The 23,096-nt window shown below is 34.7% G+C and overlaps 1 protein-coding gene across 5 annotated transcripts in view; it reads left to right on the top strand.

Moving 5' to 3' along the window:
- ACAP2 (ArfGAP with coiled-coil, ankyrin repeat and PH domains 2) overlaps nucleotides 1-23,096 on the top strand; it is a 148,090-nt gene that overhangs the window by 82,201 nt on the left and 42,793 nt on the right. For all 5 annotated transcript variants that reach the window (XR_005019673.1, XM_036850171.1, XM_036850173.1 and 2 more), the window contains exons 5-9: nucleotides 1,935-1,993; nucleotides 9,801-9,984; nucleotides 13,865-13,909; nucleotides 16,778-16,873; nucleotides 22,668-22,742. Coding sequence is in view for 4 of the 5 variants with exons in the window: in XM_036850171.1 (XP_036706066.1) it covers nucleotides 1,935-1,993; nucleotides 9,801-9,984; nucleotides 13,865-13,909; nucleotides 16,778-16,873; nucleotides 22,668-22,742 (459 nt within the window). In the remaining variant the exon portion in view is untranslated. The remainder of the gene's footprint in view (nucleotides 1-1,934; nucleotides 1,994-9,800; nucleotides 9,985-13,864; nucleotides 13,910-16,777; nucleotides 16,874-22,667; nucleotides 22,743-23,096) is intronic.

The raw sequence follows: 23,096 nt of genomic DNA, 5'->3' as shown, positions 1-23,096 counted from the left end.
TATCCATTCATCTGTCGATGGACATTTAGGTTGCTTCCATGTCTTAGCTATTGTAGATAGCGCTGCTATGAACATTGGGGTGCATGTATCTTTTCAAATTAGAGTTTTCTCTGGAAGTATGCCCAGGAGGGAGATTGCTGGATCATATGGCAACTCTATTTTTAGTTTTTTAAGGAACCTCCATACTGTTTTCCCTAGTGGCTGCAGCAATTTACGTTCCTACCAACAATGTAGGAGGGTCCCCTTTTCTCTACACCCTCTCCAGCATTTATTATTTGTAGACTTTTTAATGATGGCCATTCTGACTGGTGTGAAGTAAGACCTCATTGTAGTTTTGATTTGCATTTATCTAATAATTAGAGAAGTTGAGCATCTTTTCATGTACCTATTGGCCATCTGTATGTTTTCTTTGGAGAAATGTCTATTTAGGTCTTCTGCCCATTTTTTGATTTGTTTGTTTGTTTTTTTGTTGTTGAGTTGTATGAGCTGTTTGTATATTTTGGAAATTAAGCCCTCGTCAGTCGCAACATTTGCAAATTTTTTCTCCCAGTCTGTAGTTTGTCTTTTCATTTTGTTCATGGTTTCCTTTGCTGTTCAAAAGCTTCTAAGTTTGATTAGATCCCATTTGTTTATTTTTGCTTTTATTTCTATTGCCTTGGGAAACTGCCCTAAGAAAACGTTGCTACAGTTGAGCTTTGTTAGTTTTTGTCCTTCAAAGTATTTCCCCATCTCATCTATTGAATTTATCAGCATAAAATTGTTCCCCTGATTATCCTTTTTTAATATCTGTAGAATCTGTGGTGAAGTCATCTCTCTCCTTTTTATTGTATGAAATTTGTGTCTTCTTTCTTCCTGATCACTTTGGTTGTGGGTTTATCGATTTTAGATCTTTTTAAAAAACTATCTTTAGGTTTCATTGGGTTTTGGCTATTGATTTTGTTTTCTATTTAGTTGCCTTCCAATCTGATCTTCATTATTTCCTTTCTTCTGCTTAATTTGGGTTTAATACTTTGGGATTAACATAATACAAAACTGTTTTTCCTTTGGAAGTGAATTGACAGATTTTGAAACCCTGTACTCAATCCAGGTTTTGTGTGTGTGTGTGTGTGTGTTTGGCATTTAGGCAAGGACGTAAGACTTTGCTAATAGTAAGATTCCGTAGAGATTGAATTTTTTTGGTACTGCTTTTAGTTAGTTGAAGGACATATGGTTTTCTTTTTGTTTTTAATATTTATTTTTCTGCCTCTTCATCTGACATGTGTTTCAAATTCTGAGTGAAGTGTATCTGTAAATTATGAAAGTACTTGGAATTCCCATGCCAAGCCCTGTGAAATTTACCACACATAGAGTTAAATATGTGGTATCCGTTAAGTGGCGTAAAATATTGTCATGAGAAATAAAATTTTATTCTCATCTTTAATCTTAGCAATAATTTAACCTGAAGGGCTATATAATATTTACTTGAATTCTGAATTTAAGACATTTAAATCCACAGGTCTTCCTAGATGAGAAACCTCTAACTAAGGTATAAGGCAGTTCTAGAATTGTTTTCATTTGTTTTGTTTTAATATATTAGAGTAAGAAATTTCTGTGGTGGATAGAGTAGAATTTGTATTACTCTTTTAGGTTGTCTTCCAAAGCCTGAATTAGAATCAAGGAAATAAATTGCTCTACTGATTGAAGATTGTATTTAAATATTAATGCACATTTCATTCCTCTGTAAATAGAAGTAATTTTATTTTTTAAACAGATGAAATTGGCTTGAAAATCAGTTTGTTTCTTTTTAAAATATTTCTTATGCAATGTTCAGTAAGAAATGTAGGTGTTATTAGAATTGGAATATTGTTGGAAGGATGTAATATTTACAGAACTACATGAAAATTATTTTCTTTGTTTACTTTTCTAATTGTTTAATGTTCCTTCTTTTCTTTTAGATCCTATTTGACCAAACTCAGAGATCGATTAAGGCACAGCTTCAGAACTTTGTCAAAGAGTAAGTCAGTTGCAGTGAAAAGAAAAGAAAAGCAACCAGTTAATGATTGCATCTGGGAGTTGGTATCTTTTGAGAGAACTTAGAAACATGACTTAGTGAAAATATGGGAGTTTTTGTGTGTTTTTTGCTTTGTGAAATTTATATTGCATTTTTTCCTGAATTACTCTGTAAAGGAGTCAGATTTCATGCCTTTCAGTGAATCATTTATACTATGAAATTTGTGTTCAGGATACATAGTTCAAATTGTTACAGACTAAAAAAAAATTTTTAATGTAAATAAATAACCTAATGATCTTTAAAAAATCAAAGCAGATCCCAAAAGTGGTTGAAATACTATCAGTTATTCTAGTTGTCTCAATATGGTATTTTCTTTGTAGAGAAGATAATAGAATATATGAAAATGAGTGAGGAAGGTGCATAATAAGTAATGAAAGCAAACCTTTTGTGTCACATTCATCACATTTTATATGTGAAATAAAATGAAACTAGAAATAAAAAAATTATCTGAACTTCCCAGTTAGGAACGTTTTCCTTTTCCACATTAATAATTTCACTTTATGTCTTTTAATTCCTGACTGAGAATATATTAAATTACAGATAAAGTTGATTATGATATAGTATTCAGATGTTAAAAGCTATAAATAGTGGCAGATCTCATGAACATAATGCACTTCTGTTTTAGTAGGTTAGAATTTGTTGTTCTGGAGGTGATGTCTTGCAGATCATTTATAAATCACTTCAAAATAGACTAATATTCAGAATGTCCTTATAGAGTGTATACATGAAAATTTATGGCTTCTTATTGAAGTCTTTGCTAGGTACACGTTATTATTATTGTTATTATTTTAAAGTCATTTGTCTTCAAGTTACTTTGCCTAATTCCTTGGTAGAAAAAGTAAAAGGATGTTATATATTTACCTAAGATCATTAATGAATCAGGGTTTCAGATTTTCAGACTACTGAAATGGATACTGTTGCTCTTTACTGGTACATAATTCTTTTAGAAAGCATTATGTGTGTGTGTTTTAAGAATATATTCATGTCCTTTGGCCTTCTAATTTTCTTCAACAATAAATGAATGTTGTTTCTTAAAGTGTGGTCTGTAGACCACTGTAACAGTGAAATCAAGGGCGTGTCTTAAGAAAATCCCTCAGATTTCTAGGGCTTATCCAGAAAACACAAAGAATTGTAATCTCTGGTAGAGGACCCTTGGAACTTGCATTTTTAACAAGCTCCCTATGGTATATACTACTGTTTAAAAATCATTTGGTCATTCTTTTTTTTTTTTTTTTCTAATTTATTGGGGTATAGTTGCTTTACAATGTTGTGTTAGTTCTGCTGTATAGCGAAGTGAATCAGCTATATGTATACATATATCCCCTCTTTTTTGGATTTCCTTCCCATTTAGGTCACCACAGAGTATTAAGTAGAGTTCCCTGTGCTATACAGCATGTTCTCATTAGTTACCTATTTTATACATATTACTGTATATATGTCAATCCCAATCTCCCAATTCACCCCACACCCCCCTGCCCCACCTTGGTGTCCATATGTTTTTTCTCTTGGTGTCCATATGTTTTTTCTCTATGTCTATGTCTCTATTTCTGCCTTGCAGATAGGTTCATCTGTACCATTTTTCTAGATTCCGCATATATGTGTTAATACACGATATTTGTTTTTCTCTTTCTGACTTACTTCACTCTGTATGACAGTCTCTAGGTCCATCCACATCGCTACAAATGACCCAATTTCATTCCTTTTTATGGCTGAGTAATTTTCCATTGTATATATGTACCACATCTTTATCCATTCATCTGTCAGTGGACATTTAGGTTGCTTCCATGACCTGGCTATTGTAAATAGTGCTGCAGTGAACATTGGGGTGCATCTGTCTTTTTGAATTATGGTTTTCTCTGGGTATATGCCCAGTAGTGGGATTGCTGGGTCATATGCTAATTCTGTTTTTAGTCTTTTAAGGAACCGTCATACTGTTCTCCATAGTGGGTGTATCAATTTACATTTCCACCAACAGTTGCAAAACGGTTCCCTTTTCTTCACACCCTCTCCAGCATTTACTGTTTGTAGATTTTTTGGTGATGGCCATTCTGACTGGTGTGAAGTGATACCTCATTGTAGTTTTGATTTGCATTTCTCTAATAATTAGTGATATTGAGCATCTTTTCATGTGCCTCTTGGCCATCTGTATGTCTTCTTTGGAGGAATGTCTATTTAGGTCTTCTGCCCATTTTTTGATTGCGTTGTTTGTTTTTTTGATATTGAGATGCATGAGCTATTTGTATTTTTTGGAGATTAATCCCTTGTCCGTTGCTTCATTTGTAAATATTTTCTCTCATTCTGTGGGTTGTCTTTTCGTCTTGTTTATGGTTTCCTTTGCTGTGCAAAAGCTTTTAAGTTTCATTAGGTCCCATTTCTTTGTTTTATTTTTATTACTGAAGGAGGTGGGTCAAAAAAGGTCTTTCTGTGATTTATGTCAGAAAGTGTTCTTCCTATGTTTTCCTCTAAGAGTTTTATAGTGTCCGGTCTTACATTTAGGTCTTTAATCCATTTTGAGTTTATTTTTGTGTATGGTGTTAGGGAGTGTTCTAATTTCATTCTTTTACATGTAGCTGTCCAGTTTTCCCAGCACCACTTATTGAAGAGACTGTCTTTTCTCCACTGTATATTCTTGCCTCCTTTGTCATAGATTAGGTAACCATAGGTGCATGGGTTTATCTCTGGGGTTTCTGTCCTGTTCCATTGATCTATATTTCTGTTTTTGTGCCAGTACCATACTCTCTTGATTACTCTAGCTTTGTAGTATAGTCTGAAGTTAGGGAGCCTGATTCCTCCAGCTCCATTTTTCTTTCTCAAGATTGCTTTGGCTATTCGAGATCTTTTGTGTCTCCATACAAATTGTGCAATTTTTTGTTCTAGTTCTGTGAAAAATGCCATTGGTAATTTGATAGGAATTGCATTGAATCTGTAGATGGCTTTGGGTAGTATAGTCATTTTCACAGTATTGATTCTTCCAATCCAAGGACATGGTATATCTCTCCATCTGTTTGTGTCATCTTTGATTTCTTTCATCAGTGTCTTGTACTTTTCTGCATACAGGTCTTTTACCTCCTTAGGTAGGTTTATTCCTAGGTATTTTATTCTTTTTGTTGCAATGGTGAATGAGATTATTTCCTTAATTGCTCTTTCTGATCTTTCGTTGTTAGTGTATAGGAATGCAAGAGATTTCTGTGCATAAATTTTGTATCCTGCCACTTTACCAAATTCATTGATTAGCTCTAGTAGTTTTCTGGTGGCATCTTTAGGATCTTCTACGTATAGTATCCTGTCATTTGAAAAGTGACAGTTTTACTTCTTCTTTTCCAATTTGTATTCCTTTTATTTCTTTTTCTTCTCTGATCGCTGTGGCTAGGACTTCCAAAACTATGTTGAATAATAGTTGTGAGAGTGGACATCCTTGTCTTCTTCCTGATCTTAGAAGAAATGCTTTCAGTTTTTCACCATTGAGAATGATGTTTACTGTGGGTTTGTCAGATATGGCCTTTATTATGTTGAGGTAGGTTCCCTCTATGCCCACTTTCTGGAGAGTTTTTATCATAAATGGGTGTTGAATTTTGTCAAAAGCTTTTTCTGCATCTATTGAGATGATCATATGGTTTTTGTTCTTCAGTTTGTTAATATGGTGTATCACATTGATTGGTTTGCGTATACTGAAGAATCCTTGCATCCCTGGGATAAATCGCACTTGATCATGGTGTATGATCCTTTTAATATGTTGTTGGATTCTGTTTGCTAGTATTTTGTTGAGGATTTTTGCATCTATATTCATCAGTGATATTGGTCTGTAATTCTCTGTTTTTGTGATATCTTTGTCTGGTTTTGGTATCAGGGTGATGGTGGACTTGTAGAATGAGCTTCGGAGTGTTCCTCTCTCTGCAGTTTTTTAGAATAGTTTGAGAAGGATAGGCGTTAGCTGTTCTCTAAATGTTTGATATAATTCACCTGTGAAGCCGTCTGGCCCTGGACTTCTGTTTGTTGGGAACTTTTAAATCAGAGTTTCAATTTCATTACATGTGATTGGTCTGTTTATATTTTCTATTTCTTCCCTGTTCAGTCTTGGAAGGTTATACCTTTCTAAGAATTTTTCCATTTCTTCCAAGTTATCCATTTTATTGGCATATAGTTGCTTGAAGTAGACTATTACGATCATTTGTATTTCTTCGATGTCCATTGTAACCTCTCCTTTTTCATTTCTAATTTTATTGATTTGAGTCTTCTCCCTCTTTTTTTTTGATGAGTCTGGCTAAAAGTTTATCAATTTTGTTTATCTTCTCAAGGAACCAGCTGTTAGTTTTATTGATCTTTGCTATTGTTTTCTTTGTTTCTGTTTCATTTATTTCTGCTCTGATCTTTATGATTTCTTTCCTTCTATTAACGTTGGTTTTTTTTGCTTTGTTTTTTGTTTTGTTTTGTTCTTCTTTCTCTAGTCCATTTAGGTGTAAGGTTAGATAGTTTATTTGAGATTTTTCATGTTTCTTGAGGTAGGATTGTATTGCTGTAAACTTCCCTCTTAGAATTGCTTTTGCTGCATACCGTAGGTTTTGGGTTGCACTTTCGTTGTCATTTGTCTCTAGGTATTTTTTGATTTCCTCTTTGATTTCTTCAGTGATCTCTTGGTTATTTAGTAGCATATTGTTTAGCCTCTCTGTGTTTGTGTTTTTTTACAGTTTTTTTCCTGTAATTGATTTCTAGTCTCTTAGCGTTGTGGTCGGAAAAGATGCTTGATACGATTTCAATTTTCTTAAATTTACTGAGGCTTGATTTGTTACCCAATATGTGATCTATCCTGGAGACTGTTCCGTGTACACTTGAGAAGAAAGTGTATTCTGCTGCTTTTGGATGGAATGTCCTATAAATATCAATTAAATCGATCTTGTTTAAAGCTTGTGTTTCCATGTTAATTTTCTGGATAATCTGTCTGTTGGTGTAAATGAAGTGTTAAAGTCCCCCATTATTATTGTGTTACCATCAATTTCCTCTTTTATGGCTGTTAACATTTGCCTTATGTATTGAGGTGCTCCTATGTTGGGTGCATGTATATTTGTAATTGTTATATCTTCTTCTTGGATTGATCCCTTTATCATTATGTAGTGTTCTTCCTTGTCTCTTGTAACAGTCTGTATTTTAAAGTCTATCATATCTGATATGAATAAGTCTATCTCATCTGATATGAGTATTCCATGCAAATGGAAATCAAAATATTTTGATTTCCATTTGCATGGAATATCTTTTTCCATCCCCTCACTTTCAGTCTGTATGTGTCCCTAGGTCTGAAGTGGGTCTCTTGTAGACAGCATATATATGGGTCTTGTTTTTGTATCCATTCAGCGAGCTTGTGTCTTTTGGTTGGAGCATTTAATCCATTCACATGTAAGGTAATTATCGATATGTAAGTTCTGTTACCTTTTTCTTAATTGTTTTGGGTTGTTTTTCTAGGTCTTTTTCTGCTCTTGTGTTTCCGGCTTAGAGGAGTTCCCTTAACATTTGTTGTAGAGTTGGTTTGGTCGTTCTGAAGTCTCTTAGCTTTTGCTTGTCTGTAAAGCTTTTGATTTCTCTGTTGAATCTGAGTGAGATCCTTGCTGGGTAGATTAATCTTGGTTGTAGGTTTTTCCCTTTCATCACTTTAAATATATCCTGCCACTCCAGTGTGGCCTGCATAATTTCTGTTGAAAAATCAGCTGATAACCTTATGGGGATTCCCTTGTATGTTATTTTTTGCTTTCTCCTTGCTGCTTAATATTTTTTCTTTGTATTTAATTTTTCTTAGTGTGATTAATATGTCTTGGTGTGTTTTTCCTTGGGTTTATACCGTATGGGACTCTCTGCGCTTCCTGGACTTGATTGACTATTTCCTTTCCCATGTTAGGGATGTTTTCAACTATAGTCTCTTCAGATATTTTCTCAGACCCTTTCTCTTTCTCTTCTTCCTCTGGGACCTCTATAATTTGAATGTAGGTGTGTTTAACGTTGTCCCAGAGGTCTCTGAGACTGTCCTTAATTCTTTTCATTCTTTTTTCTTTATTCTGCTCCGCGGCAGTTATTTCCACCATTCTGTCTTCCAGCTTACTTATCCGTTCTTCTGCCTCAGTTATTCTGCTATTGATTCCTTCTAGAGTATTTTTAATTTCAGTTATTGTCTTGTTCATCACTGTTCTTTAGTTCTTCTAGGTCCTTGTTAAATGTTTCTTGTATTTTCTCCATTCTATTTCCAATATTTTGGATCATCTTTACTATCAGTACTCTGAATTCTTTTTCAGGTAGATTGCCTATTTCCTCTTCATTTGTTTGGTCTTGTGGGTTTTTACCTTGCTCCTTCATCTGCAACATATTTCTCTGTCTTCTCATTTTGTTTTACTTACTGTGTTTGGGGTCTCCTTTCCACAGGCGGCAGGGTTGTAGTTCCTCTTGCTTCTGGTGTCTGCCCCCAGTGGGTGAGGTTGGTCCAGTGGCTTGTGTAGGCTTTTTGGTGTGGGGGACTGGTGCCTGTGTTCTGGTGGCTGGAGCTGTATCTTGTCCCTCTGATTGGCAGGGCTGTGTCAGGTGGTGTGTTTTGGAGTGTCTGTGAGCTTCGTATGACTTTAGGCAGCCTGTCTGCTAATGGGTGGGGTTGTGTTCCTGTCTTGCTAGTTGTTTGGTGTGAGGCATCCAGCACTGGAGCTTGCTGGCCCTTGGGTGGAGCCGGGTCTTGGTGTTGAGATGGAGACATCTAGGAGAGCTCTCACCTATTAATATTCCCTGGGGCCGGGAGTTATCTGGCAGTGCAGCGTCCTGGACTTGGCTCTCCCACCTCAGAAGCTCAGGCCTGACCCCTGGCCGGAGAACCAAGACCCTGCAAGCCGCACCACGCGAAAGAAAAAAAAAAAAAAAGAAAACGAACAAACAAAACCCCCAAGACAAATGGTAAAAGCAAAACCAAACAGACAAAAATACACAAAGAAACACACACACACACAAAAACAGGAAAAAAAAAAAGAAAGGCAAGATGGACTTACCTGGTGGTCCAGTGGGTAAGACTCCATGCTCCCAATGCAGGGAGCCTGGGTTCAGTCCCTGGTTGGGGAACTAAATCCCACATGCATGCCACAACTAAGAGTTTGCATGCCGCAAGTAAGAGTCTGCAGGCTGCAATGAAGACCCCATGTGTCATAACTAAGACCCGGCGCAGCCAAAATAAATAAATAAATATTAAAAAACAACAACAACTTTACAGACTCACAGACTCAGAGAACAAACTTATGGTTATCAGGAGGGAAGGGTGGGGGAGGGATAGTTAGGGAGTTTGGGATTGACCAAAAAAAAAAAAAAAAAAAAGTATATAACTATATTATACACCTGTAACATATAATATTTTACATCAACCATACATCAGTTAAAGAAAATAAAAATAAATGTAAAAAACATAAAATAAAAATTATTTGGTTAAATATTAGTACATGTCCCAGAATTTGTCTTTAGAAAAATTAACTTTGCCTTTTATGTTTCTGTAATGTTAATTTGATAATTTATTTTCACATTAAATTGTATAGATTTAAGTAAGGAAATGCTAGCTGACTATATCAGGAATAGTATGTACTCATAAACTAATATATATGTTAGTTAGAAGAGCTATTGAGTGTCATTTGCAAATAAATAAATAAGTAGAGGAACATAAGAATTAAATTCTAAATGTTATTTTGGTAAAATTTTTGATCCAGATAGTTTTATGAAAGTTTCACTGTTTTAATTTTTTTAGAGATCTTAGAAAATTCAAAGATGCCAAGAAGCAGTTTGAAAAAGTCAGTGAAGAAAAAGAAAACGCATTAGTAAAAAATGCTCAAGTACAGAGAAACAAACAGCATGAAGTTGAAGAAGCCACAAACATTCTGACAGCAACAAGAAAATGTTTTCGACACATAGCCCTAGATTACGTACTTCAGGTATGTTTATTATATGTTTTCAAAAAATGCTTATTAAACGTGTTGTTACTTTTGAGTGATTGCACTCAAGGAAATAAATAATACTATTTCTGTAGTTTAAAATTAAACCATGATTTTTTGTGAAAAATTTCCAGGTGTCTGGGTGTTTGTGTATGCACTATATGTGTGTGCATGTGTATACCTTTAGTTCTGATTTCTTCCCCTGTTCACTTAACAGTATACTTCCCCCTTTCAAAATGTCATGAAAAGCGTTATTAATTGCTATATTTTATTCTATGGAGATACTGTATCAATTTAATTAATATCCAGTTATCAGATATAGTGTTGCCAGTTTTTGCTGGCAATAGTGGAAGTATAATTTTCAATAATTGTAAATGATAATAAGATCTTTGTATACAAATCTTCTGCCACATTTCTGATAATTTGTTTAGAGTAGATTCTTAGAGGTACAAAGGCTCACCATATTGCCAAATGAAGAATATTTCTGGAAATAATGTTCTCATATTTGCATTAGGTGCTGCTTTTTAAAAGTAGAGATCAATATTTGGTAAGTTGCGAGGTGATCTGGGACAGGGGAGTTCCCCATAGATTGTTTACTTAACAGTGGTCACAGATTATTTCTTTAAAAAATACTTAAGTAAACATATTGCAAATTAGTGATTAAAAACTATTCAGGTAACTTTGCGAAAACAGTAGAAAATGACTTTTAAGATTTTTTTCTATTAAGTTCCTGTTCAGTAAGTGGGAAGTTAAATTAAAAAAAATGAAGTACACTCCAGCTATTAATGAAAGGCTTCTAGCATGGAGTAGTCTGTATTTCCTATCTCCTCTTATCTACCTCACATTTATACCACTTCCTGCAGTAGTATGAGTACTGAGTCTGCCTACCCCATTCTACTGAAATGGCTCATGTTAAGGTCTTATTCATTAGATATATTGTACTTTTTAACCAACTTGACTATGGTGTTTCACTGAAATAGTAGACCACACTCTCTTTCTTGAAACATACTTTTATCTTGATGTATCTTAAACCACTTGCAGGTCATCATCTTAATTTATGTTTCTTTTCAGTTTCCACCTTGGGTTTCTCTCCTTTGTCCACCTTTTCAATCTCTCTTTTAGGGTTCCATCTTTGGTCTTCCTGTTTTCTGACTTTATGATAATCCCTTACAGTTTAATCATGCCCTTTGCTTGAATTATCACCATATATAGGTGACAAATTATTTTTCTCAGCAGTACCTCATTCCTTTTGTGTCTAAAACTAAAATCTTTCTTCTTCTCAAATGACTTCGTATTGCCGTTACCATACTGAGTAGTGTCACCCTCTTAATCATAGAAATCAGAATTGGAGAATCATATCAGATATTCTCCTCATTCTCAGCTACTATATCTAGCAGTCAAAATTGCCTTGAAAAGTTCTATGTACCTCTTAAACCTGTTCGTTCTCACTCTGCTGCAGCCCCAACACTAGTTCTTACTGCTTCTTGTCTAGAGTATTAAGATGTTCTCATAAAAATTGATCTTTCTTTGTTGCTTTTAACCTGCCCATTAGCAATTCATTCTCTGTTCTGTGGTCAGAATTACTCAAGCTTTTCCAGGCAAAATGAATCATTGTTGTCTCTGTTTCCTCTGTGCTGCCATATTATTGTCATACACATTGCTGTTAGAGCACTTATCTCATTTATTGAAATTATTTATTTATATGTCTTTCCTACTCCTAGATTATATCCCTTCCCTCTAGTCCAGTGGTTAGAAAATAGATAGGTAATGTTTTTTGAAAGAATGAACAGCTTAATTTTAAATTTTATTTGGGAAGGGGGGAAGTTAGCTAAAATATTCATTATTTTCAAATTTACACAGTATAAACTGTCCATTTCCTTTGATGTCCATCCAGTAGTTTTAAGTTAGGACCTCACCTCTCTTAAAACTATTTGTTTGATTTTTCTAATGAGAACTGTTGTGTTATTTTATTATATGGCCAAAGTGTCTGTTTTAGAGAATAGTAAGTAATAAATATTCAGATTTATAGAGTTTGTCATGCTTTAGTTTCTCTAAATATTTGAATATACTTTTGTTTTTTCAAATGTATGCTGTTTTTCATTGTCAGAGGCATTTTTAACATTTTGCTAAGCTTTTACTTAGAGCATTTGAAAGTTAATATTTTAGTTCTCAAAACTGAATAGACCTTGAAACAGACATGCAGAAGAAACTAGTGCTTAGGTAAACAAAGTTATTAGATTTTTCTTGGTCTGTTTTTACTTATTTATTTATTTATTTTTGGCTGCTTGGGTCTTCGTAGCAGCGCACCGGCTTTCTCTAGTTGCGTCAAGCAGGGGCTACTCTTCATTGCGGTGCACGGGCTTCTCATTGTGGTAGCTTCTCTTGTTGCAGAGCACAGACTCTAGGCACGTGGGCTTCAGTAGTTGTGGCATGCAGGCTCAGTAGTTGTGTCTCGCGGTCCCTAGAACACAGGCTCAGTAGTTGTGGCACACGGGCTTAGTTGCTCCGCGGCATGTGGGATCTTCCCAGAGCAGGGCTCGAACCCGTGTCCCCTGCATTGGCAGGCAGATTCTTAACCACTGCACCACCAGGGAATTCCCTATTGGTCTGTTTTTGTTTTCTGATCAGTGCTTTAAAATTATCTTATTAAACAACAGGCGGAATATTCAGTGTGAAGGACATATTAAAAAGATATTCTGTAACCTTTTGGAAATTTTAGCAAAGAGTGAATGATTCTTTTCTTGTGTAAACGTTTTATTTCATTAAGCTGATATATAATAACAGACAAAAATAAAGTGTTTGTTGTGAATTTCTAGAGTTGGGAGAGATACCACAAAAGGCAACTTTTATAATTACTGATCTTTCAATAGTTTAGTCTAATTAAAATATTTATTTAAGGTCTATTAATTTGTTCAACAAATATTTCTGAGTGCTTAATATATACAACTTGGAGAATACAACTGGGAGTAAGGCACAACCTTGATCTCATGGAGCTTATGTTTTAGCTGGGGAAAAGAAATAAGTAAATAAAATATGAGGTAGTTATGAATACTATAAAGAAAATAAATAGGGTTGGTGTACTAAGGACTGCTTAAAGGCCTACTTTAGACCTTTGTGAGGAGATACTATTTAAGCTGGGACCTGATGGATAAGAGCCTTGTGCCCATCTGGGCAGAAAATCATGACACGAGGACAGAACAAATAGTACAAAGGCATTGAGGTGGGAGTACTCTTGGGTTGTGGTTGGACCACAGAAAAGGGGAAAGTACTGTAATAGAAAATTAGGTGGGAGAGGTAGCAGGAGCCTCTTCACAAAGGGCCTTGTAGGCTGCAGTAGGGAGTTGGAAAGTTTTAATACAGACGTACATGATCTTATTTATTGTTTGAAAAGATCACTCTGGTTGCTGTGTGGAGAATGAAGTGTCAAGAGTCAAGAGTGGAAACAGAGACTAGTTCATAGACTATTGTAGCAGTCAGGAAAAGATATGGTGGTGGTTGTGGTAGTGGTAAAAATGATTAGAATTTGTATTAAGGATGTATGTTGAAAGAGCAACTAGATAAGGAGGGTGGAGAGAAGACGGAATTCTAAGAAATTCAGAAGTTTATCAAGGTGATAGTTTTATCAGTACAGTACAATTTTATGGTTTGAACATGGCCAGTTTTTCTTTAAGTTGAAAAAATGGATGAGAGTTTCATTGGTATGTTTGTCTTAACTGTTTTTGCAAAAAGCAGGTCAAAAGGTGAAAAACTTAAACTTTGTTTTCATTTACTTTTCTGGAAAAGTATTAAACCATTAGAATAAGCAAATTTTACAATATTGCATTCTGGATTAGTTTTTAAAAGAATGCATAGGTGATTAACCAAGTGCATTTTCCCTCAGATTAATGTCCTTCAATCAAAACGGAGATCAGAAATCCTGAAATCAGTAAGATATTTATTGAAATGATGTTCTAAATATTTTAATATGAAGTTAAATGTATGCATTTAAGTGTTTAAAATAGCACCATATATGTGTGTGTATATGTGTATTTATTTATTGACTTATTTATTTATTCCAGGTTCATAATTAATCTTCTTAATGATGTTTTTGTACTTCTTGTATGTCACTTAACCACTTTTTTTGGTCTCCTTTATGTTGTAGTTATTTATATGTGTCTCATCTATTATTACACTGTAATCTCCTTAAAGCAGACAGTTAAATAATTTGAGATTGAGGGCATACATAGTGTCATTTTACAGAATTTTTCCCTTTGGACTGTTGATGGTGTATCAGCTTTTTGGAGTGCAGGTAGAAAACAAACGAGATGAAATTTGAAGGATGGCATGGCAACAGTGATTTTTTATTTGCCCATTTTTCGTCTTAAAGCTAACAAGGAGGTGGGCAGAGGATGATAGTCATATATACATTACACTCTTTTATATTTTGAGAACCTTAGAAATAATTTCTCCTCTCTGATTTTGTTCACTGAAGTTTTTTTGTGTTTTTTTTTTCTCAAAGGATCTACAGAAATTGCTTTTGATCCTTGTCCACACCTAGGTTTTTCCTAAATTCTCTGTTAATATTTATGTTATTTCTTATCAGATGAGTACATTATACTTCCTGTTTACCTCCACCACCTTTTCCAGATTGAGAGTAATGTATGTTAATTGTCGAAAATTGGAAAATAAAATATATGAAGGAAGATTAAAAATACTTATAAATGCTACTACCAAGAGAGAACCACTATTAATATCTTGGTGTAATCTTTGTCATTTTTCTCTGTTTGTGTGCACGCGCCTGTTTGTGTGTGTACGTGAACATGTATATACACCTCTTAAAATTCCATTTAATTTTTAAAAACAAAATAGGAATCATTCCTACATACTGTTCTATAATTTTCTTTTTTCACTAATACACTCCAAAATCATCATGTGTCATTAAATATTTTTTTATTTAATGATGACTTTTGTGGCCAGGTAGAATTCTACCATATGAATACAGTAGGGGTGAGCAAACATTTTTTTTGAAGGGCCGGGTAGTAAATATACTAGGTTTTGGAGGCCATATGGTCTGTGTTGCAACTACTCAGCTGTGCTATTGTAATAGGAAAGCAGTCATAGACAATATGTAAATGAATGGCATGACTGTTCTAATAAAACGTTTTTTATCAACATGGAAATTTGAATTTTATATAATTTTTACGTGTCATGAATTTCATGTCTTCTTTTCATTTTCTTTAACCATTTAAAAATGCAAAAACCAGTGTTAGCCCGTAGGCCATCCAAAAACAGGTGGTAGGGCTGGATATAGTTTGTAGGTCAGTTTGCTGACCTTGAATATACCATAAATTAACTTTCCCGTTAATGGATTTTAAGTAATTTCCCTGTTTTTGATGTAAAGCATAGCATTATAGTGATCATCCTAATGAATGATATTTCCTTCGGATAGATTAAGACAAGAGATTACTTAGTCAAAGGGTTTAAGCATTTATTGAAACTTTTAAGGAATATTGTCAAATTTTAAGGGTTACACAAAATTTCTACTAATAGTGTGTGAGAGTGAACATTTTTCCACATTTTACCAACACTGGATATTAATTTCCCCCACTCTACCACAATTTGGTAGATTGAAAATGTCATCTCATTGTTTAATTTTGGATTTCTTTGAGGCAAATGAGTATGAATGCCCCCCCCCCTTTTTTTCTTGGTCACTTATGTTCTCTATTTATGTCCTTTCCCTCTTTTTCTGTGGGGGTCTTCATGCTTTTCATATTGATTTGTAACATCTCTTATCTATTAAGACTAGTAACCCTTTGTCAAATGTTTTTTCCTAGTTTATTATTTATCTTTTAATATGCTTATTCTGTGTTTTGATGTGCAGGCATATTTTACTTGTTATGTACTTGCAACTATTAATCTCTTCCTCTCTTTTTTTTAAATATATTTAGTGTTTTTTAAAATCATATTCACAAAGTTGTACAACCAGCGTTATCTAATTCCAGAATCATCTTTTAGTGAGCTTTGTCCTTTTGTCATTGTGTTTTATTTTATTGGTTTTTCTCTTCCAAAAAAATTCCTTTTGAAGGATTCTTGAGTATTAAGGACCTTTTGACCTATTTTAGATTTTACAGAATTAAACAGATGTCTCTTCTTGCTAAAAATAACATGGATGTTTGGAGGATTCTTTCAGTATTGTGATTGAATTAATTCCTTCTCATGTAAAAATTTAACTAATAAAAATAAGAGTGTTTTTTCTCTCATGAATAGGTAAAATGTAGGAAAACTTAGAAAAAAATCTTAACCCATTAATCATTTTTGGATTTTTGGAATGAATATAACAAAATCTCCATATTGGCAAAGTCTGTTGCCTCATTTTATTTTGATATCTTGAGAAAATAATAAGCATGCCCCTATTTCATGTTGTGCTTAGTGATCTACGGGTTGTAAAGTATATGTGATCGCTTTGTTTTGAGAACTTCATATGTCCCCTCCTAATATTTTAATGTTTTATTTGTAATTTAAGGTTTTGCCAGTGAGTTTTGTTGAAAGACACATAGATATTTTATAATGTACCTGGGAAGATAGTGAAGCTATTGAAAACTTGATTCTTTGAATTATTGCAATATAAGTTTGAAAATATTTTTGTAATACTCTTTTAAGAAAAATGACTCAGTTTAATTTTAAATAGGTTTGATATTTTGGGCTCTGGTGGAATAATTTTTAAACAATAGATAGGATCAGAATTTTTTTAGAATTTCAGAATATTTATCTAAGAATTGATTTTAAAATGCTAACCATTTTTTCCTCCTGTCAGATGTTATCCTTTATGTATGCCCATTTGGCCTTCTTTCATCAAGGATATGATCTATTTAGTGAACTTGGGCCCTACATGAAGGATCTTGGTGCACAGGTAATGTACTGTACTTCTTGATTCTGTGTTATATACCAATATCTGTATTTTTTTTTAATATATATATATATTTTTTAAATTTTATTTATTTATTTATTTATTTATTTATGGCTGTGTTGGGTCTTAGTTCCTGTGCGAGGGCTTTCTCCAGTTGTGGCAAGTGGGGGCCACTCTTCATCGCAGTGCGCGGGCCTCTCATTATCGTGGCCTCTCTTGTTGCAGAGCACAGGCTCCAGACGCGCAGGCTCAGTAACTGTGGCTCACGGGCCCAGCTGCTCCACGGCATGTGGGATCTTCCGGGACCAGGGCTCGAACCCGTGTCCCCTGCATTGGCAGGCGGATTCTTAACCACTGCGCCACCAGGGAAGCCCATGTATTTTTTTTAATTGAGATATAATTGACATATATATAACTGGAAGTTTTGTACCTTTTGACCCCACTCACCCATTTTCCCCACCCCCAACACCCACGTCTAGCAACCTCCAATCTGTTTTTTCTGTGAGTTCTGTTTTTTGTTTTTGTTTTTTTTTAATTCCACATATCAGTGAGATCACACAGTAGTTGTCTTTCTGTGTCTGACTTATTTCACTTAGTGTAGTGCCCTCAGGATCCATCCATGTTGTTGCAAAAGGCAGGATTTCCTTTTTTTATGGCTGAATAATATTCCACTGTATATGTATACCACATTTTAAAATCCACCTATTGACGGACACTTAGTTAGGTTACTTCCATATCTTGGCTAAATAATGCTGCAATGAACGTGGGGATGCAGATATCTTTTCGATTTAGTGTCTTCGATTCCTTCAGGTAAATACTCAGAAGTGGAATTGTTGGATCATATAGTAGTTCTATTTTTAATTTTTTGAGGAACCTCCATATTTTTTTTATAGTGGCTGTGCCATTTCATTCTCACCAACAGTGCACAAGGGTTCCCTTTTCTCCACATCCTTGACAATCTTCTCTTGTCTTTGATGACAGCCATTCTAACAGGTGTGAGGCAATATCTCCCTGTGGTTTTGATCTGCATGTCTTTCATCATTAGTGGCATTGAGTACCTTTGACCCCTTATTGGCCATCTGTATGTCTTCTGTGGGAAAATGTCTGTTCAGATCCTCTGCTCATTTTTTAATTGGATTTTTTTTTTTTTTTTGCTGTTGAGTTGTCTGAGTTCTTTATATATTTTAGATATTAACCCCTTATCAGATATATGATTTCTAAATATTTTCTGCTATTTGGTAGGTTGTCTTTTCATTTTGCTGATGGTTTCCTTTGCTGTGCAGAAGCTTTTTAGTTTGATGTAGATTGACTTGTTTATTTTTCCTTTTGTTGTCTTTGTTCTAGTATCTGTATTTTTAAAGAGATTTAGCATATTGGGAAATTTGACAGTTTATTTAATGATGAAGTTTGGTGCTATAGCAGATTTATGTATGGGTTAAATGTGTAACCAAAAATAAGATTAAAGTTAAAGAAAATGTTACAGATAGTATATGAGAGTACCGAAAAGAATTTTAAAACAAAGTGTTTGTTTTACGGTATACATAGCTGGATTTATTTTTTTGTTTCTTACATTTGGATTATTGAGTTACTGTCCTAATTGGTATTTTATTTGAGTTATAGCTCTTTTATTATTTTCAAAGAAATTTGCATTTCGCTATTTTGAATAATAAAATTTTAGAATCTTAAGATTATAGAACTCTTGGGAACTTTTTCATTTTATACACATGCACACACACATGCACATGCATGAATTATATATAAGAATATTTTATAGAAATTTTATTACATCCAAATTATTTTTGATATCTAATCAAAACTTTATGTTAGATCTGTTCCTGGACATTCTTTTTTGTTGACTGGTGAGTTTTCTGGATTTCTGTCAATTTTCAGTTGATTTTCTTTCCCAAAATAGTTCAGGTTACTTTCTGAGGAGAGGGATTAAGGATGAAAAATAGAGTTTAGGGAAATGGGGAAAAGGTAAGAGCAGAATGAGAATTGCATTCATTGACCAAAAATAAATGTGGTGCATGCATGTGTGCATGTGTGTCTGTGTGTGTGTGTTGGGATGGTGTTGGGGAAAGATGGTGTGCAGGGCATATGCTGTGAATTACAGAAATGCTCTTCCCTGCCTCTACAGAACTTAATCTATTGGAAGAAAATAACAAGTCACCACACTATTAATCTCTGTGCTAAGTGCCCTGTCTGGGTATATAAATGGAGATTAGATTTGTTTGCATGTGATAGAAAACCAGAAATAGTAGGAGCTTTAACAAGATAGAATTTTATTTCTTCTATGTAAAAATCAAAGGCCTAGTATGGTGGTCACTTAATCTGCAGGGACACAGGCTTATTATATCTTTGGATTCTACCTAATGGTTCAAAGTGGTTTATCACGCTTTAGCCATCATATCCAAATTCTAGCCAACAGGAAGGAGGAAAGGGGAAAGAAAGATTCATTTCCTCTCTTTAAGGATATTTCCTAGAAATTGTATATTCCACTTCTGTGTATGTCTCAATGTCACACTAGCTGCAAGGAAAGCTGGGAAATTTAGTCTTAATGCATGTAACCATGTTAACCTACTAGAATTTGGGGATTCTGTTGTTAAGAAAGGAGGAGAGAATGGATGTTGGGAGGCAACCAGCTATCTCTGCCACATATTGGAGGATCAAAGTGTTACTGTAACATGTAGGTAGTACATCCAACCCAGACTTGGGAAGAAGGCAAGACCTTCCTAGGCCCTAGGCACTCCCCACATCTTAATCAAACATTAGATTGTACCCTCATCTTACATTAAGTATAATTTATCAAAAAAATGAATTGGTTTGTAGTTGACTAGTTTCAATAATTGTATATTTTGACAGTTATTAATTTCAGTTTTTCAGTTTTTACCCTCCCAGGTCTCAAGTAATTTTGCAGGTCCTTGAAAAGCATCTAAACTCTGGTGCCTGTATTGCCTGGTGGATAATATGGCCTGGTTGGAGGTGGCCAGTTAGGATATTCTTTCAGTAATTCAGTTATGAGATTATGGCATCTGGAACTAGGGTCCTGGCAGTAGGGGTGGAGATAAATAGATAGACTTGAGGAATAGTTAAGATGTAGCCAATTTGAGAGTGGAGGGACATGATGAGTTCAAGTTTAAATGTGTTGATTTTGAGAATAGGACATCTAAGTGGGTATATCTGGAGTTCAAGAGAAAGAAATACTAAAGGAGAGTACTTTAGCGTATAGTACTAAAGCATATAATTGCTAATTGCAATCACAAGAGTGTGTGAATTGACCCAAGGAGAGTTAATAGGTATTTCAAAATCATGAACCTATTTAAAAAAACATAAATGACCGAACACCATGCCTAATAATTTTGATTTTGTAAGTTAAGGTCAAAGTCCACGAGTCTGGAGTAAAAAGAGAATTTGGCTTGGGACAGAGCCCTAAGAATGATCTACTTTTAAGAGACGGCTAGGTAAGAGGGGCTCCGTGAGAACACTGATGGGAGAGGAGGTGGAAAACCAGAAAATCGTGGTAGCACAGGGCAAGGAAAAAGTGTCTCAGAAAGATGGGGGTGGTTGTCAGTGCAAATGCTGGAAAGAAGGTCGAGTAACCCTAGGACTGAGAACTACCTCTTGGGTTTAGCAGCAAGAAGGTTATGTGTTACTGATGTGAGAGTTGAGGGTCCAAGAGGTAAAAGCTAAATTACAGTGGGTAGATGAATATGAAATAGGCAAGTGGAGAACAGGGAAACATTTTTTAAGAAGTTGTATTGTGAAGAAAAGAGAGCAGGTAGTAGCTAGAGGGGAGTATGAGTTGTAGGAAGGTTTTATTTAAGGTATTATTTTATTTATTAAATTTGCACAAATTTAAAAGCAAATGGGAATGGGAGAAGTTGAAAAGCAGAAAGAGAAGTGGTGAAATCTGAGGTGGTAGGAGTGTAGGAGATTCAAAACATAGGTAGAGGATTGGGGGTACCTGGTTAAGTATAGGAGCCTGTTAACCTCATGATGTCCAACGCTAATAGAAACACGGGACACATGCTACTGTGCTCCAAACTCTCTCTTCCTGATTCAGTACCCAGCATCTAGGAGACAATACTGCCAGCCTTCGCACCTCCCCAACTCATACGTCCTCCAGTACTCCACCATGTTGAAAGATATCTTTTTCTTTATACCTCTGCCCCAACAGAGAGAGGGGAATTTTCTCCGTTTCTGCTGCAATTGCAGTGGGGTGGCATGCAGCAGAGAAATTTACTACCAAGTTGACAATTTTACTACCATCACTGGCATTGTAGTACTGGTGTGGAAAGTACATGCATGCAAGTTTAGAAATATCAATTTGAATCTTGGGGGCTGCCTTCTGCTGCATTTCAATCTGAATGTATGAAAAACATTAACATGCCTTTCACTTAAAGGCTATAAAACAAGGATATAATGGTTATTCCACTCATTCAGTATAAGAAACTATTGAGGACAAACATTTTCCTAGCACAGCATTACCCATTAAATCAATGCAGCATGTCACTAAGGTAAGTATGCATTAGATCTTAAAGTGGAATAGTGTAGTTGCCATCTAAGTAAAATATTTTATAATAGTGATAGTTCTATTTCAGTATGTTTTCTTTTGGTTCTTTATTATTATTCAGTGATATTAAGATTCTGTGGTCAGAATTTGTCTCCTGTAGAAAAAAAACACCATTTGTGATAGTGAATAAAGGATCACACAGTCTTTTAAGAAGGCCTTTTTCAGTTTTGTTTTTAAAGGATATCAATGAGAACATTTCGACATTTAATACTTTGTCTTTCTCCATAGTCTGTTGATACTTACATTTTTATTTATTCATTTATCACACATTAGTCAGTTTGAGGTGAATGGGTGTTCAAAGATGAAATGATGTACATCACAGTTTAGAAGAGTAGACCCACATAATGGGGTATTTATAACCCAATTTTTGTTATTCCAGCAAAGAGGAGTTCAAGAAGCCAGTGCTTTTGTCATAATACTGGAAGTCAGATATTTCTCTTCTGATGGAAAGGATCAAGAAAGAAATGGGATTTTATGATTTCATAAGTTTTTAAATTTTTTTTAAAAAGAAGGACTTTAAAAATTGGTGATTTTATACCCTGATCTAATGAATGGTTTCTATTCTATTCTGTTCTATTCTGTTCTGTTCTATTCTATTCTATTCTATCCTATTCTGTCCTCTCCTACTCTATTCTATTCTATTCCCTCCCTCCCTCCTTTCTTGCTTTCTCTTTTATCTGTTGAATTATTTTTTCTACCTTTTAGATTTTATTGTAATATTAGGAAGCCAACTTGAAAACATCATGCATCTTGAGTGATTGTAAGTGTCTGTTACGTTGAACTTGTGAGGCTGGCACACACTAGCTTAGCTGCTGCTTTTTGCTGTTTGGGAAGAAAAATCACCAGTATTTCTTCTTTCTGTCTTTGATAGTGACTACCAGAATTGCTGAGTGCATCAGCAGACAACTTAATCTAGAGTCATTCTCCTTAATTCAAGGAGTGAACATGTTATCACTGTTGTGCCTTAGACAGGGCCACCTGTCACAATTGCTTGGAACCATGATTGCTCTTAGAAACGTTTTCCCTAGAGGAGTTAAAGACCTTCTCAAAGAGGATATGATACCAGAAAAAAAAGAACTTCCACTTTAAAGTTGTAGCCAAAATGCCTTTTTAGGTAAACCTCAATTGACTGACTGATTTGGAATATGATTTTTGAAAAATAATCATGTCTTTCTTTCTTTAACTTTTAAGTCTCTATAATTTACTCCTTTTCTCCTTTTATAGTTGGATCGACTGGTTGTAGATGCAGCAAAGGAGAAAAGAGAAATGGAGCAAAAACATTCCACCATTCAACAAAAGGTACTTGAGGGGAGAAGTTAAAGGAGATTAATTCCCATTTTACACAATTTCTTGATTATTGGTTTCAGCAGGATATCATTGTGTTGGAAAAAATCCTTTGAGTTGCTTTAATAATTAAATTGTATAGATAAATTCCTCCTTTTTTTGTAAAAAATAAAATATTTTTCTGATGTTCAGGTTTGTATTTTATTATTCTTTTATATCAAAATATTTGAAAGCCATGCTCTTGAACCAGTTTATAAAAACATCAGTCTCTTAGGGCCTTAACTGCTTTAAAAGTGGCCCTTAGAGTTTAAAACACTACTTATAGTTTCAGTTAGGATATCGCCAACCACCTGTAAAAATGTGTGTGTG

Source organism: Balaenoptera musculus, chromosome 4 (assembly GCF_009873245.2).
Source record: "Balaenoptera musculus isolate JJ_BM4_2016_0621 chromosome 4, mBalMus1.pri.v3, whole genome shotgun sequence".
NCBI classification, from domain to species: Eukaryota; Metazoa; Chordata; class Mammalia; order Artiodactyla; family Balaenopteridae; genus Balaenoptera; species Balaenoptera musculus.
This window is presented reverse-complemented; position numbering and strand designations above follow the sequence as displayed.